This window comes from Triturus cristatus, chromosome 7 (assembly GCF_964204655.1).
Source record: "Triturus cristatus chromosome 7, aTriCri1.1, whole genome shotgun sequence".
Lineage (NCBI taxonomy): Eukaryota > Metazoa > Chordata > Amphibia > Caudata > Salamandridae > Triturus > Triturus cristatus.
In genome coordinates, this window is record NC_140590.1 from 405,137,294 (window position 1) to 405,155,237 (window position 17,944).

The following is a 17,944-nucleotide window of genomic DNA, read 5'->3' on the forward strand; positions in this document are numbered from 1 at the left end:
ACCAATGAATGGCTACAGTTCTTGCAAAGTTGGGGAGACGGGGGACACACCTTTGGTCCTCTTCTCCTTGGGACAGGGCATCTGGGTGCAGAAGTTCTTTGGGGTGTCTGGTTTCTCCGTCCAGCAACACTCACGGTTGAGGGGGCCTTCTAACAGAGGTGACGTTGAGAAGTTTACAGGAGTCACTCCACAGTGAACCCAGTCCCTTGAGGACTTGGGGACGACACGGACACCTTTGCCACACTTCGACATGGGCTGGGGGACTCCGGTGCAGTGGTGCTTGGCAGCGGTGGATTTTGGCAGGCTGGAGTCCTCTAACCCACCTCTAAAACTCGACTTGTCCTGTAGCTGCGGAGTCTCCATAACCTGAGAAACCTGCCAGATTTTGCCCAGGAACCAAGACCTCCAGAGGGACTGCGGAACTGTCCCCTGCACACAGTAGAAGGACCAAGAGGACTCCAGGGGTTATCAGAAAATGTACCCGTTAATCAACCTACAGTACCCTCAAATCTGAAGGTAGGACTAATTCAGTCCTAGGGTAGAACAGAAAGCTAACTGGATAAGGTCACCGAGAAGTCTGAGCAGAGCTCTCCCAGTGGACTACCTAACACATGACATGCAGGAGAAATCAGAGCTATGGCCGTCTTTAGGGGGGAGTAGGAGAACCACCACTTCCACCTCATTGGGGGAACTTCAGATTGTTTAAAATGAGGTGGATGTTTTAATCAACAAGCAGTGCTGTTGAAGCCTATGGCCATTTTAACACAGTTTACTGCTATTTAAGATTACCAGGGATTCCCAGCCTGACAAGCATATGAATATTCGGCAGATTCAATGCAGGAGAACTAAAACATGTGGTAGCTAGGCAGCACTGCATTCACCCATCAGGACCATCTATGCTTACATTTCAGAGTCCCTAAGATGTTACCATTCCCACTAGGGGGACAAGGTAGTAGTTAGTAAAAGGCCAGGATCACCAGTAAAAGGGAAGCTGTGGGTAGGTAAGGGTTAGTCACATGACAGATTAGCGCCTGCAAGGCTGATAGAGCTGTTTCGGATTCCATCATATGTCGCTGAAAAATGGGTAGAGCTGGGAACAGTCAGTCATATCATGATAACCTCTAAAAGGCAGGATTCACAAAAACTAGCCTTGCATCAGAAAGGGCAACAGAAAGTTTGGCTCTCTATCACGCCCCATGTACACTCGTGCATGTGGCTGAATCTACACCAGAACGTCTACATTACATGATAGAAAAAATCATAAGTAACCATAACAGATGACAGGCATATGTATAGAGCATGTTTTCATTCCAAAGGGTCTCCTGGCTCTAGTGACAGACGTTTAGTGTTAACCAACTCCATGGTACCCAGTTTATCAACCGGAGAATCTGAGTAGGCCAACTGGGAATCTAACTTGAGTTGAAACACAATCCATAAAGTGGATGCTTGAGCCAAATGAGCTACCATCCATAGCTTTATGCAAAACAAAGTTAACAAATACATTTTTTTTTTTTAAACTATCGCTGATAACCTATATGCTTTATTCCTACTTTATGTGAAGACCTCGGACGTCCAATACCTTTATTTAATTATTCGACAGGTAGGTTTTAAGGATATTTGTAGATTTTTCTAGACACTCCAATTTAAAAAAAAAAAAAAATCATGTTTATCAAATTCCCATGTTAAGGTCAATGTTTTGCCTCTTAAGGAATGGTAGACTGTAAGAAAAAAGTGCAGAGAGGTAAAAATATTTAGCCAAAGTTAGCTGTGGCTCACCTTTATGACAGCCTCACTCAATGGATTTCCTCTTTCGATTACAATCAAATTATAATCCTCATTGCTGTGTCCAGGATAAACTTTGAAGACTGGTGGCTGAGTGTCAGGAGTCAAATCAACATCAAGACGCTCCAAGCTGACACGTGGAACCTTCTTCAACATAGCCACATCACCATCACTGGTTCGGCCCCTGAAAATATTTGCACAACATTCAAACATGACATTTTGTCACCCTTATAAAAAGTTACTTTACAGAGACTTGTAATGTATAGAGACTGATTAACAACAATCTGGAAGAAGACTCCATGGAATGGAGAGACACATGGGTACTGAGGAATCTTTGTGTAGAGAATCTACGAGAATGAACATATTACTTGTAACTATTGTAGTGTGGTAGAGTAGCATCAGGGAGCTTTTTTTTTTATTTATATTTTTTATTAAGTTTACATCCATACAGTGTCTCAATACAGTAGTGACAGCAGTTACATTTTGCTCATTTTCATCAGTTCTTGATACACAGACGGAGAGAACAGTGTAATTCCATCTGCTAAGAACCTGTTTACAACTGGTATCTGGTGTTAACCACCCCACACTGTATTTAGATACAAGGATTATAAGGATACATCTAAAACTCCTCACTTCTGTTCAACTATAAAATGTCCCCCCTCCAACCTCCACCTCCCTGGGTCACGTTGGAAAGCATCTCCCTGCACCTTGCATCTTCCAAATAGTCATTACCACCCTCCTAGGCTTTGAGTCGATCACAATCCAGGATCATTCTCTGGCTCTAATCCCATCTCCAGCCCACCTCCGTCCATCTGTGTTCCCACCGGTGTTTGTGAAAGGGGATTCTCTCTATTGAGGATTTCTAATATCATGATCTGCCATGCCCTCGTGCGGTCTTCCAATTTTAGGTCCCTGGGAACCCGCCTCATGCGGATTAACTCAGCTGTGGCCCATTCCCCTAGGTCTTTAGCCCAGTTTTCCACTGTGGTGGACAACAAACTCATCCAGATAATTGCAATCCTTCTTTTAGCCAATACCTGTCCCAGCTGTAGGAACCATCGTGTGAGCTTCTTTCGTTTGGACCTGGGAAGAAGTCCCAGAATCACCTGCTTAATGGAGCTTGTCACCGTCCATCCCGTCACCTGTTGTAGACGTTCTAATATTGATTCCTAAAATAATTTAAATGTTGGGCAGTCCCAAATCATATCTTTAAACTGGGCATCACTATAACAACATTTAGGACAGTGAGCACAGCGATCCGGGTATATTCTATGCAATGTGTGTGGGGTCAGGTATGTTAGGTGGACAATGTTGAATTGGGTACGCTTAAATCTCATGTTAGAGCTAATTTGTTTGACCCCCTCATGCACCTTACCCCATTCTGAATTCGTCAAATGCTCTTCCAGCATACCATCCCATCTGGCCTGTACTGGAATCGGATCTGCGGAAAGGTCCTCTCTTAACGCCCTATATATATGGAACACCAATCTACGGCCCCCAGCGAGGTGAGGGCCCCGAGCGTGGCAGTTATGGGTGGTTCCTCTGGAAACATCGGCCAGATCTCTTGGGCAATAGCAGAGCATCAGGGAGCTTTTACCACAAAATTTAAGCTGTCCCTAAACCCCAGTCAGACATTACGTGGATGCGTGTTTGCCATTTACTTCCTACAGGCACCACATGTTTTGAAATCTGTGATCTTTGGAAGAGTATTTTTCGCTAGCATAATTTATGCAAAACAAATCTGTGGAATAGGTAAACACTAGTGAAATAAGCATTTTCAATGCAATAGGTCTCACATTTGCGAGAGTTTATCTCAAACTCTTGTAAATGCGTGACTTATTCAAAGAAGCGGAGGCCATTGTCCCGGGCTGCTCAGAAAGTAAAAGCATGCATGGCGCGCTGAATGTTGCAGGAAAGAAAGAATGTTGTGCCTGCAGTAGGAGAAACCCATTAAAGAAAACACTGCTTACCGACTAAAAAAAGAAATACAGTGTAACAACCAAAGTAAAAGGGCCAGTCCTCATGGGAGGTTACAAATAAATACAAGGAGGGACTAACAAGCCTATTAACGAATCATGAGCCAGCCTTTACAAAGGGCAATGATACAAGCCAATGACAAATATGGGTGGAGAGGGGGCGCAGCTTCAATTCCATACTCCCAACACAGCATGCCGCAGAGCAGCGCATATGCTGCCCAGGCTCGACCTAAAAATGAGGAGCACCGAATCTGTGTCGAACAGAACGGGAAGGAAGAAACTGTTGTTAGCAACTGCTTGGTATCTTTATATGACCCATGTGCTCACTTTCTAGAATGGCACCACCTATTTGGTGAAGGCATAAGATACAAATGATGCACGGAATGCTGAACAATGCAAACATTCACCCACAGTTACAAGAATCTGGGTTTAATCCATCGTTCTTTTGCTCACTAAGCCACCCAAGTTTGGACCCAGCCACATGCAAATCAGTCTTGACCCAGCCCCTCATTGGAACAGTCGAACCCGAACTGCCACGCAAGGTCCTCCCTAGACCAGAAACAAGCATCCTGGGACTGGTTTCGGGGTATCATCCCTTATCAGCCAGGCTAGCTTGAATCCAGTGCCGCAGAGCACGGGACCCACATGTGCATATGTTACACTCTGATGAAAGTCAGTGAACCATAATGAAGAGATATTTCCATAAGCGCGGTGAAATTAAAGAAATCAGGTTGGTGACCTATGTATGATTCACAGGCAAGAGCAACAGCTCCCCATCCCAAAAGCTGCCTGGGAGGGTCCTTTCACAATAACTGGTAAAGTGTCATCTATAGAGTACCAGGTACACATCCCAAGAGTTGGATACAGATGGGTCCATGCATCCCTCTGCCACAATAATGAAACCTGAAAATGCACCTCAGACTTATAGGCTGGGCACAGGGGAAAAGATAGCAAGGCAGAGTCAGGAAATAGGAAAAAACTAAGTATTGGGGTAGACCCCTCTCAAAATGTATTCTTCCTATCCACAGAATTCATCAGGCCAGCAATGCTAACTCTGCGACAACCACAACAAAGCCCAAGCATCGAGAAAATTAATCAGCCAACAGCACAAACATTGCCAGCAGCAACAGACTCACGACGATAGGACACAGACCATAACAAGCACCACTGACCAAAACACGATGGGAGGAGACCGCTACAGGACAAGCACCAGGATTATATTGCAACAGCAGTGTAAGAAACTGGCTATATATATACTATACCAAAATGAGGTATAGTGTGTATAGAGTCCAGGTGACCCCAGAGGTAGGCAGAGCTTACAGTTAGATAGAACCTTACTCTTCTTTTGTGGTAGAGTGGTCGAGCAGTAAGGCATTATCAGAGGACAGTTTTAAGCATTTGATGTACACACTCAGTCGGCAAATGTATTCACACACTCAAGAACTGAACTCTAGGCCAATTGTTTATGTATACAAAATATACTGTTTTAATTTAGAACCAAGCAAGCCTGGCACAGGTAAGAATAAATACTTTGTAGCAATAAGTTGCTGATTGTACAACAGTTCAAAAATCCCATAGAAATTGTACTTGTTTTGATTTACAGGGAATGCAGTAGGTTGCAACACTTAGTAAATGCAGTACATTGAACTGAATAGGCTTTTTCAGTAAATTACATGCAAGTTACTTTTTACGTTACATTTCTAACTCCGTGCTGGATACCTAGATTCCGCACTGGGACATTTCCTGCAAACAGGTAAGAAAATACTTTTAGTTTATATGTGCAATTTTAAAAGAATATTTTTAGTTTTCCCAACTCTATGGAGGATAAAGAGGTTATTGGCTTGCAGGTAGGTAATTGACTGTGGGAGTTAAGGTTCTGGGGTTAGACTAAGGGGTCCCCCAGGGTCAGTGAAGCACTGTTGCACCCTCAGTGGCACTAGGGCGGCCGGGTGCAGAGTATTGAGGCTCAATGTTATCCCATGGAGGATAGGGGTCTCCGGTTAGTGGCTGCTGGCAAGCAGGCCACAGGTTTGTGGGAGCAAAGCTCCTAGGGTTTAGCTCAGGGCAAGTAGGGGACCAAATTAGCACTAAAGGGGCACCCTCAGCGGCACTAGGGCAGCCGGGTGCAGGGTGCTGGTTTGAAGTCGGGTGCCATGTGATTTCCAATGGAGAACCTCTGGTACAAAGAAACACTGCAGGCTTGGGGACGAAGGTCTTCTGGGTGCGACTACCACTTAGAGGGCAAGTTGGGATGTCGTGGGTTGGTTAGGCACCATCGGTTTGGGCACACAAGAACGTGGGGCGTCGGGGTGCCTTGGGACGTCAGAAAGTTTTACCCGCTCTGGTTGTGGTGAAGGAGATCCTCTGGATTGAGGCTGCAGGCGTCGTCAGGAGGCTTGAGGCAGTTCAGGGGGTCGCTGGATCTCGGGTCAGGATCACCACAGTGACCTTCTCGTGGTGTTTTTCCACTCAAGCTCGGGCTGGGTTCAGCGGATGGAGAGTGGGCTGGATTCGTGGTGTCCGGCCGGAGCCAGAAGCTGCAGTTTGGACAAGTCCGGTGTTCACAGGAGATTCAGTCTTTGAAGGGAAGGCAGGCAGTTCCTCCTGGGTTTTTGAGGTTGCTGGCTGCAGGACACACTGGGATTTCGCAAGGAGCAGGTTCGAGGGGACACAGGCCTGTAGGGCTGGGGCCAAGTCAGTGGGCGTCATCCTCTTGTTAGCTTAGCACGGCTCGTCGGTCCTTCTGCTGATCATTTCTTGTCGTTTCAGGATCTGAGGAAGCAAGGTTCAGGGTGCCCCCTAAATACTAAATTTAGGGGCGTTATATGTGGGTAAAGGGCAGGGACAAATGGGTCCCTTCCCTGGGGTGAGTACACCCCCTATTCTGCCACTCTCCAGTGGGAGGAGGACAGGAGCCTGTCCCTGGTTGGCTGGGTCCCCCCATCCTCACGATGGTGGGGACTCTAGGTTGTGCTTCACCTCGCCTCCCCCACCTGAGGGGTGGAGTTGGCAGAGGTGGGCACACCTCTCTTCCTCACTTTTATTTCCCGCCAGTTCTCCTGTCCAAAGTGGGGGGGTAGAACCAGTGGGGACCAGTTGCTGAAAGCAGCAAATGGTCTGGAGAGGTTCACAAACGCAGCATGCCTTTGAAGCTTCTCCTTTGTGAACCCTGCCCATCCTGGGGGAGGAGGCTTGGCACCTCCTCCCAGGATGTGCATTGTTTCAGGCCCCCGAAAGCAGCAGCTCTCGACCCAGGGGTCCAGAAACATGTCTGGTGGTGGCAGCCTAGGCAGCCACTCAGTCAGGTCACTAGAAGTTGGTCGAGTTTCAGGGGGCATCTCTAAGATGCCCTCTGCTGTGCATTTTACATTAAATCCCACACTGCCATCAGTGTGGGTTAATGTGCTGATAAGTTTGATAACAAACTTCCCAGTCCTCAGTGTAGCCATTATGGTGTTGTGGAGTTCGTAATGACAAACTCCCAGCACCATATACTCTTAATGGCAGCACTGCACTTACAGTGCCCAGCAATGGACTTGGGCACTGTAGGGGTACAGGGCTCATGCACCTGTACCCTCACCACTGGCATAGGGCACCCAGCTGGAGGGGTGACTGATGTATACCAGGCCAGTGGTTTGTGGGCATGGCACACAGGGATGTGTGCCATATCGACTCTTCACTTTGTTCTGCACCAAGAAACGCAGCGTGCAAAGGCAGTGTGAGAGTGTCAGGGTACAGGGCCTCTAAGGGTGGCACAATAAGTTCTGCAGCCCTTAGAGGCCTTCTCTGGTCACAGTGCTCTGGATATCTGTGGTACCATTTACCAGGGGCTGACATGTGGCCAGAGATGCCAATTAGGTTTAGGCTTCAATGCAGTTTTAGGGAAGGAACATAGGCCTTGGGTACCGGGATTAGCAGGAGCCCAGGGCACACTCAGTCAAAGAACATCAGCAATTCAGCAAAAAGTGGGGGCATACCATGCAAGAAAGAGGGCACTTTCTCACAAGCAGCCATACACCACAAACGTTTTGTGTTACATAACTGGTAGTTTCTGATAAATCTAGTGTGGGAAACTGGAATTTAGTTGCAGTTGCCCCCTCTTTACCCACTTTTCCCCCAATTGTTGACTAGATGCTGGTTTTCAACTGACAGTGCAGAGGCCTGCTAACCAGACCTCAGTGCCAGTGCTCTTTCCCTAAAACAAGTTAAAGTCTCATTGAAACCCAACCTGCAAGGACTTTAGCACCTCTATAAGTCCCTAGTAAATGGTACCCCAGTACCTATGGCAGGGGTACTAAAGAAGGTACCCAAGGGCTGCAGAATGTCTTATGCCACCCTAAGGGACCTACACACAAATTGCATGTATGCTGTCATTGCAGACTGCCTGTCACGGTGCAAACCATGAGTAAAACAAGCATTGGCATAGCCAATAGGTCTCGCCTTTGGGAACTTCTAAGTGATTAGCCAGAGATATTTGGAAAGAAATTGTACAAATAGCCATGCAGATCAAACGCAGAAGAGCCTCTTTATTAATACTTTGCTCATGTAGAAGGCCTTTTGATATCAAATCAATTAACGCAACCGTAATGTTTTCACGAATGTGAACTCAAAGGTATGGATCACTTAATTGCAAAAGGCTGAATGTTATACAAATACCCACAATTTATCGAATGCGATTGCTGGCTTAATAATGCCATGTGCACCTGGGGTCTGATTATTAGGGTAGGTGTTTGCGCTTTTGATATGCAATTTGGGTATGTCTTCAGTTCTGCATAATCACGTGTGTATCTAGAATACGTGCTTGATGCACACTATGGGCAGCGGGGAACTGCCCAGGTCAACTGAGGGGGGCACAGTGGATGGAGGGCTGGAGTGCCGGTCCATAGAGTGGCTGTAAAGACGTAGGTGTGTGCGGGGGGAATGTGTCCCTAAGGCTGGAGTGAGATATTCACACTGTGAGATGACCATAATCGGGGGAGTGATGGCTGCAGTAACTATGTCCCCCTAAGATATACACGGAAGGCTGCAGCTGAAAAATCTCACACCCTGGGGTGGCAGTAATTGGGGTGGGATGGTGATGGCTACCTGGGGTCGCAATCACAGACGGGGTGGGAGGCGCAGGATGTCCCACGGTGACAGCTAAGGTTGTGGTCGCAGGAGGGAGGTTTGTCTATAAGGGTGCCCCCTGTGGATGATGGCGGAGGCTGGAATGTTAACTTTCTGGTGTGACAGTAAGAGTGAAATGGGCACCCATGGTTTAAGGAGATTGAATATGCTACTTACCAGTATGCATCTGTTCTTGGCATGTAGGGCTGCTGACATTCATATCTGTGCATAGATCGCCGCCTAGTGTTGGGTCCGGATGTTTGCACGTTGTTGTCCTGGAAGAGTCTTCGAAGTATCCTGGGATAGGTGACTCCTCCCCTGGACTACAGTGCGCATGGGCATCCTCTCCATCCTCAGATTGTTTTTCGCCATTGTGGCAGTGGTGGAGTAGATACAGAAAGTGATGACCATGCTTACAGTAATTCTGAGAGCTGCAGCTGCTACAGGCGCCGGGGAGGAGGGTGGGCGATATGAATGTCAGCAGCCCTACATGCCAAGAACAGATGCATACTGGTAAGTAGCATATTCAGTTCGAGGCATGTGGGCTGCTGAATTCATATCTGTGCATAGAATACATAGCAGTACCTCCCATTAGCGGCGGCTACCAGTGCCAGCTGCAGCGGTCTGAAAAAGAGTTTTGAGAACAGCCTGTCCTACAGCTGCCTGCTGTTTTGATTGCACATCTACACAGTAGTGTTTGGTAAATGTGTGTGTAGTGGACCAGGTGGCTGCTCTACATATATCATGCAAAGGGATGTTTCCCAGGAAAGCCATGGAGGCCCCTAACTTACGTGTTGAGTGGGCTCGTGGGGGAATCGTTAATGTGCGTTTAGCCTTTTGATAGCAAATTTGAATACATTTAACGATCCATCTGGCTATACCTGCTTTGGAGATAGCGTTACCTTTGTGGTGTGGGGCAAAGGCAACGAAAAGTTGTTTAGTCTTCCTAAAGATCTTAGTCCTGTCGATGTAGTACATGAGGGCTCTCTTCACATCTAGTGTATGGAGTGCTCTTTCTGCGACAGTTTGTGGGTTTTGAAAGAAAACAGGCAGTTCAATAGTTTGATCCATGTGGAACTGCGATATCACCTTGGGCATAAATTTGGGGTTGGTACGTGGTACGACCCGGTTGGCGTGAACCTGTATAAATGGCTCTTGAACGGTTAGTGCCTGGAGTTCACTAACTCTTCTTAAAGAAGTGATCGCCACTAGGAAAGCTACTTTCCAGGTAAGGAATTAAATCTCGCTTGAGTTTAGAGGTTCAAAGGGTGGACCCATCAGGCGTGTGAGGACCAAGTTGAGGTTCCACATTGGAGCCGGTGGGTGGCTTGGAGGAATTACTCGTTTGAGTCCTTCCAAGAATGCTTTGATGGCAGGCACTCTGAATAAAGAGAGGTGCTGCCTGTTCTGGAGATAGGCTGATATTGCGGTCAAATGGACACGTATAGAAGTGTACGCCAGATTGCATCGGTATAGGTGTAAGAGGTAACAAATTATGTTTTGGATGGATGCGTCCAGCGGGTTAATGTCATTATTATTGCAATAAATGACGAACCTTTTCCATTTGGCTGCATAGCAAGCTCTGGTAGTGGGTCTTCTAGCTTCCTTAATGATGTCCATACAATCAGGTGGCAGGTTTAGGTAGCCAAACTCTAGGACTTCAGGAGCCAGATTGCCAGGTTCAGCTGTTTCGGATCTGGGTGCTGAATCTCTCCATGGTTCTGCGTCAAGTGCGCGGGTTTGATCCGCAGCCTTTGATGCGGCACCACGGAAAGTTCGAGAAAAGTGGTGTACCATGGCTGGCGTGCCCACGTTGGAGCAACCAGGACGAGTGTCAGTGAGTGTTGTCTGAGTTTGCGAGCCACCAGCGGTATCAACGGCGCTGGGGGAAAAGCGTACGCAAATCTGCCGGACCAGTTCATCCATATCGCATTGCCCTGCGACTGCGGATGTGGGAACCTGGCGGCAAAGCTTTGGCATTTTGCGTTTTCGCTTGTGGCGAATAGGTCTATCTCTGGATGACCCCATTGCTGGAAGTACGGTTGGAGTACTGATGGGTGTAACTCCCACTCGTGCATCTGGTGGCTGTGTCTGCTGAGCAGATCCGCCATCTGGTTGTCTTTGCCGGGGAGGTGTTCTGCCATGAGGAACATGTTCCTCTGAATGGCCCACTTCCACATGCTCTGAGCCAGATGAGACAACTGTGGAGAGTGTGTTCCTCCCTGCTTCTGTATGTAGTACATGGCGGTCATGTTGTCGGTCCGGATCAACACGACTTTGTTGCACAAGTGTACTTTGAATGCTTTCATAGCCAGGAAGATTGCCATCAGTTCTAGAAGGTTGATGTGCATCTTCTTTTGTTGTGTTGTCCATAGTCCCTGCACTGTGTAATTGAGTACATGAGCTCCCCATCCCTGGAGAGACGCGTCCGCTGTCAGTATTATCTGTGGAACAGGTTCTTGGAACGGTCGGCCCTTGCAAAGGTTTTGTGGATTCCACCAATGCAGAGAGTTGTATGCCCGACAGCTCACCAACACTAGGTCTTTTAGTTGTCCATGAGCCTGATTCCATTGACGTGCTAAGCACTCCTGAAGCGGGCGCATATGTAGTCTCGCGTGTGGGACTATGAAAATGCAGGAGGCCATCATGCCTATCAACTGCATGACCACTCGCGCGGGAAGGGAGTGTGTATGGGTTTGGACTTGGAAATCAGCATTTGCATGCTGTTGATTCTCACTAAATTCGGCTGAGCTGTGGCCGCCAGAGTGTCTATGGTCGCACCTAGGTACTGTTGTACGTGTGCGGGTTGGAGATGGGATTTTGGGTAATTTAGTGAGAACCCCAGACTGTGAAGAAGGTGAATGGTGCGGGACATGTGGCTGGCACATTGCTGGGCTGACTTCGCTTGAACAAGCCAGTTGTCCAGGTAAGGGTAGACGTGTATGTGCTGCCTCCGTAGATGTGCAGCCACAGTAGCTAGGCACTTTGTGAAAACTCTGGGTGCTGTTGTCACGCCGAAGGGAAGGACTTTGAATTGGTAGTGCTGCCCCTGAACAGTGAACCGGAGGTATTTTTTGTGTGAGGGGTGAATGTGTATGTGGAAATGCGCATCTTTGAGGTCCAGTGTGGCCAGGAAGTCTCCCTGCTTGAGCAGCGGGAGGACTTGCTGTAGGGTGAGCATGTGGAAATGCTCGGAGAGAATGTAGCGGTTGAGGGGTCTCAGGTCTAGTATAGGTCTGAGTGACCCGTCCTTTATCGGTATTAAAAAATGCAGGGAGTACACCCCTGTACCTTGCTCGTGGACGGGTACGACCTCTATTGCGCCTTTTAGTAGCATACTTAGCACCTCCTGCTGTAAGAGCGTTAAGTGCTCTGAGGACAAAGGACGGTGTTTTGGAGGTATTGTGTGTGGAGTTGAGGTTAATTCTAGGCAGTAACCGTGTTTGACAATATCTTTGACCCACCTGTCCGTGGTGATGGAGTTCCACGTGGACAGGAACCTTTGTAGCCTTCCCCCGACAGGTGTTATGTGGTCGGGAGGAAGGGAGAGGGCGTCACTGTTTGTTCTTGGGGGAGGACCTGGTGTTGCCGTATCCGCGTCCTCTGCCCTTTGTGCTTGAGCCACGATATCCACCCCGGGTGTTCTTATCGTAGGAACTTTGTGTGTTTCCCTTGTTGTAGGTTTGCTGTGACCCCTGTCCTCTACCTGCTCCTCTATTTCCGGGGCGACGAAAGGAGCCGCTCCGAAAGGACTGCGTTTGGAGAGCCCCCATGGACTTTGCAGTGTCTGTGTCCTTTTTTATTTTCTCTAGGGTGGTGTCAACCTCTGGCCCGAATAAGTAGTCGGGGTTGACAGGCTGGTTGAGGATGTTATTTTGTACCTCAGGTTTGAATCCGGAGATTCGTAACCAGGCGTGTCGTCGCAACAGGACGCTAGTGTTTATGGCTCTGGCAGCTGTATCCGCGGCATCCAGTGCACACTTAATGGATGCGTTTGTGAGGAGTTGTCCCTCCCTGATGAGGATCTCTGCTCCCTCTTTGAATTGGTCAGGGAAATGTTGGAGTAATGTTTCTAATGTGTCGTAGTGTGCTCGATCGTAGCGAGCGAGGAGCGCCTGAGTATTGGCAATACGCCATATGTTAGCTGCTTGGGCCGCAACCCGATTGCCGGAGGTCTCTCGCACCTTGGACACTTTGTCCGGGGGAGGAGCATCCCCTGTCGTTTGCGAGTGTGCCAGTTTGCGAGCATTCGCAACTACTATGGAATCCAGAGGTAACTGGCCTCTAATGTAGGTAGGGTCCCCAGGCGCCGACCTGTATTTCTTGTCGATCCTGGGGTTTATTACTCTTGCCCTGGTGGGTTCTTTGAATATGTCCTTTGCTGGTTTGAGGACACCTTTCAACATGGGTAGAGTCTTTATATTCCTTTCTGAGGATGCGAAAGTATCCATGAGAAAGTCGTCCTCGACGGTGTCAGAGTGGAGTTGCACACCATGATTGGCCGCAGCACGTTCAATGAGGGCGTTGAATGCGGCAGTGTCCTCTGTGGGAGACGTTTTCGCTCCATATAGTTGCGGGTCCTGTGTATCCATAGGTGCACCCGGGTCTACAGGGTCATCTCAAGCTTGGTCAGGGTCCTGTTGGCCTTCAGGGTCCATCTCTCCAGGGTAGGGGACGTGGTCACTTGTGTAATCCTCCAAAACGTCTGTTTCGGAGTGTGTAGGAGAGAAGGACTGTGGATCTTGTTAAGAGGAATGGAAAGGTTCGTAAAGAACTGGTTCCGAAGCCACTGGCAGCTTTTTCTTAAGCGGGATGCGGTAGGAGTCTAAAGCTGGCTCGGAAGTTATTCTCCTCTTGTGGAGCATCATTCTGCCGGTGTCGGCGTCGATGATGTGTGATGGTGACGTCTCTGCAGGAGAGCGTTCGGCAGGCGTGATCGTGGTGTGGGTGACACGTGTTCTGATGTGGAACAGTTTTGGGGCCGTGGATGGCGGCAGGCCAAAAGTGATGTTGGCTGGTGCCGGAGAGGCTGTTGGAGCTTTTATCGGCTCGGAGCCTGACGTGTCCTGGAGGACTGCCTTGTGTTTGATGCGTTGCAAGGACGCAGCAACTGGCCGCACCTGGAGCGCCCTCGGTTCTTTGGCGCCGACTGGTTCCGTAGAGGCGGGCGTGGACTTCTTCGGCGCCACTGGGTCATCGAGTCGAGGAGCGGTAGTAGCCGTCGACGTCGTCGATGATTGTGCCTTTGGTGGTGCTGTCGAAGCGGTGTGAGACGCAGCAGCCAGTTTGACCTTTGTGGCCGGAGCCGATTGTTTCGGTGCCGGGAGCCGAGTAGGTTTTGCGGCACCGAAGGTCTTTTTCCGTGTGTCGGCGCCGACGTCGGCTGCTGCAAGCTCGGCACCGAAGTCTCGTTTGGTGCGGTCGGTGACGACGGGTTTGGCTGGCGTCGAAGGTGTGGTGGGCTTCGATCCGACCAGCGTCACTTTTGGTTTCGGTTTTTGATGAACCAATACAGCTTTCGGTTTCGAAGAAGGGAAACCAGCCGTTTTGGGTAGTAATGGCTGCCGCTGAATGTCCGAGGCCGGGCCAGAGGGCGGGGCCGAAGAACTGCGGGATAGGTCTTGGGTAAGGCCCGAAGGCGATCCCTCGACCGGAGCCGTAGACTAGCGCACTGGGATATCCTCAGTCTGTATGGGTAGGCCTTGCTCGTCACCGGAGCTACTCTCTTCGGCCCCTAAGGCCTCATCGTAGTCTCCTACCTCGGTGTCGGCTTCATCTCTGTGAAAGAGTCGTTCTTCGACGTCTTCCGATCCGGAGTCGTGTTCGGAAGCGGGGCTGGAGGGTAGGTTCTCCACGTCTTCGACATCTTCGTCCTCGGCGCTGAAGATGTTGGTCGGGGCCGGTGCCGCTTGCTGCGCTTCGAGTCTCGCTGCTCGTCGATTCCGGAGAGTCTTCTTGGATCGGAATCGGGCACAGGCCATACATGTGGACTCGTCGTGATCCGGTGAAAGGCATTTGTTGCACACCGGGTGGACGTCGACATGGGGATATTTCGCATTGCATACAGGACACCGCTTGAATGGTGTCCTCGATTCCATCGTCGATGTTGGGTAAGATGCGAAAAAGTTGTTCCTGAAGTTAGTAAACTAACAAAGATACTATCGATACCGATCGGGAACAGCACCGACGCGAACTAAAGGCCTTTTGGCCTGGAAAAAGTTTTTCCTATCTTGAGTCAAGATAAGCACATCCGAACCCAATGGCGGAAAAAAAACAATCTGAGGATGGAGAGGATGCCCATGCGCACTGTAGTTCAGGGGAGGAGTCACCTATCCCAGGATACTTCGAAGACTCTTCCAGGACAACAACGTGCAAACATCCGGACCCAACACTAGGCGGCGATCTATGCACAGATATGAATTCAGCAGCCCACATGCCTCGAACTTATCGATACTGGCCCTAGAGGGAGACAGAACGTCTTTGGCCACAAATGAGAGTGTGATGGGAGAGAGGGGCTGCTTGCTTGTGTCCTGGTCTCTTGCACTAAAACAGCGCCCGCCCCCCTCCTTCTAGCGCCTTCTTCCCCTTAAGGCGCCTATCTGCCCCGCCTCCTTCCAGCACCTGCTTCTTCCTGCTCATAGCGTCAGTGTAAGGAAGTTTCTGTTGCACTAACCCCCCCCCCCGCACACTTTTTGCCTGATAACTGATGCACTTTTCCTTGATGTGTCCTGGGCTCCTGACAATAAGGTGCCCAGGGTATGTGTTCCTTCCCTAAAAACTGTAACAGCCAGAACCCAATTGGCATCTCTGGTCACATGTCAGCCCCTGGTAAATGGAACCCTAGGTACCCAGGGCCTTGTGACCAGAGAAGGCCCCTAAGGGCAGCAGCACATATTGTGCCACCCTTAAGAGGCCCTGTACCCTGACACACACAAACTGCCTTTGCAGGCTGAGTGTCTTGGTGCAGAACAAAACAAAGTCGACATGGCACACATCCCTGTGTGCCATGCCCACAACACACACTGCCCTGGCATACCTCAGTCACCCCTCTAGCTGGGTGCCCTATGCCAGTGGTGTGGGCACAGGTGCACGAGTCCTGTGACCCTACAGTACCCAGGTCAATTCCTGGGCACTAAGTGCAGTGATGCCATTAAGAGTATATGGTGCTGGGAGGTCATCAAACGCGAACTCCACAGCACCATGATGGCTACACTGAAGACTGAGAAGTTTAATATCAAACTTTTCAGTACAGTAAACCCACACTGAGGCCAGTGTGGGATTTACTGTAAGATGCACGACCGAGGGCATCTTAGTGATGCCCCCTGAACCTAACCTACAATCCACGTCTTGTCTGGGAGGCTGTCTAGGATTCCACACAGCAGACATGTTCCTGGACCCCTGGGTGGAGAGCCCCCGCTCTCCTGGGCCTGCAACAATGCACATCCTGGGCGAGGTGCTGGGTCTCCTTCCCCAGGATGGGCTGAGGGAAGCTTCAAAAGGCATGCCGCCTTTGTGAGCGTTTCCAGGCCACTTGCTGTACTCAGCAACTGGCCCGTACCGGTTCTGACCCCCACTCTGGCAGAAAGACTGGCCGGAAACCCCAAGGAAGGAAAGGGGGTGTGCCAGCCTCTGCCAACCCCACCCCTCAGGTGGGGGAGGCGAGGTGAAGCACATCTCCGGGCTCTCGCCATCTTTAAGATGGGAAGCCCTGCCCAATCAGGACTAGGCAACTGCCCCCCACCAACAGGAGAATGGCAGGATAGGGGGTGTACCCACCCCAGGGCAGGGACCCATTGGTCCCTGCCCTTTACCTACCTGTAACGCCCCTAAATCTAGTATTTTGGGGCACCCTGAACCTTCCTTCCTGAGATCCAGATTCCGAAACAGCAAAGAAGATCAAGAAGCAAGAAGACCTGCCGTGCAGCTGCTAACAAGAGAAAGACACCAACTGCTTTGGCCCCAGCCCTACCGCCCGTCGACCCTCGAACCTGCTCCTGCTAAATACCCGTGGTCAGCAACCTCACAAACCCCGGAGGACCTGGCTACATTGTGACTCTAATCATCTGGGACACCCACGAGCAGTGGTACTGCTCAAAGCAAGTAACTGACCCCTGGCATCAGTCAGGAACCGCAAACCCTGCACATTCTTCACCCGCCAAGTCAGGCCTGTACTACAGTGGACAAACACCCAGAGGATGTCCCACCCGGCGACTGTGACCCCGAATCCAGCACCCAAGGCCCACCTAGACGCTCCTGATGACGCCTGCAGCCTCAGAACCAGGGACCCTCCCAACCGCAATCAACAGAGGCTATTCCCGACACCAAAAGGCAACCCTGCACCCGGCGCCCTGCGGCCCCCTGTGCCCAACTCCTGGGTACCTACCTATCCTCCAACTACCCAACTTACCTCTCAAAGTGGTGGTCGCACCTGAAGAATCTTCGTCCCCGAGCTTGCAGCCTTTGTTTGTTCTTGAGCTTCTCCATTGCAATCCATTGAGCGCCCGACAGCTCAAAAGCACCCTGCACCCAGCCGCCCGAGTGGCCCTGGCAGTGTAACTTCTACTCTAACCTACTTCCCCATTTGTCCTGAGCAAGTGATCAGGAGCCCAGCTCCCACAGCCGCGTGGCCTGCTAGCCAGCAGTCACCAACCACGGGCCCCATGCCTCCTATAGGATAACATTGGGCCTACCTCACTCTGCACCCGGCTGCCCCTGTGCCGCTGAGGGCGCAACAACTGTACTTACCGGACCCTGGGAGACCCGAGTCTATGCCCAGAACCTTAACTCTGCCAGTCGAGTACTTACCCAAAAGCAGATAACTCACTTTTCTTCCATATGGTTACATTGACTGGTTTCACTTGAAAATTCTTATAAGTGTGGAGTTTCTAAACTTTAAAATATTCACCTAAAATCAACCGAGTAATGAAATTGAAAATACTCACCTGCTATTAGGAGAGATCCCAGTGCTGGATCTTGGTGCCCAGCACTTACCCTGAAACGTAATTACAACCATACTTACCGCTAACCCAATTTTCCTACATAGGAAACCATTGACTGTTTCTCTGTGAAATTTCTTCTAA

At 49.8% G+C, this 17,944-nt stretch overlaps 1 protein-coding gene across 1 annotated transcript in view; it reads right to left on the reverse strand.

Moving 5' to 3' along the window:
- TRIM28 (tripartite motif containing 28) overlaps window positions 1-17,944 on the reverse strand; it is a 563,778-nt gene that overhangs the window by 141,283 nt on the left and 404,551 nt on the right. The window contains exon 12 of the mRNA XM_085616663.1: window positions 1,777-1,966. Coding sequence (XP_085472789.1) covers window positions 1,777-1,966 — 190 coding nt within the window. The remainder of the gene's footprint in view (window positions 1-1,776; window positions 1,967-17,944) is intronic.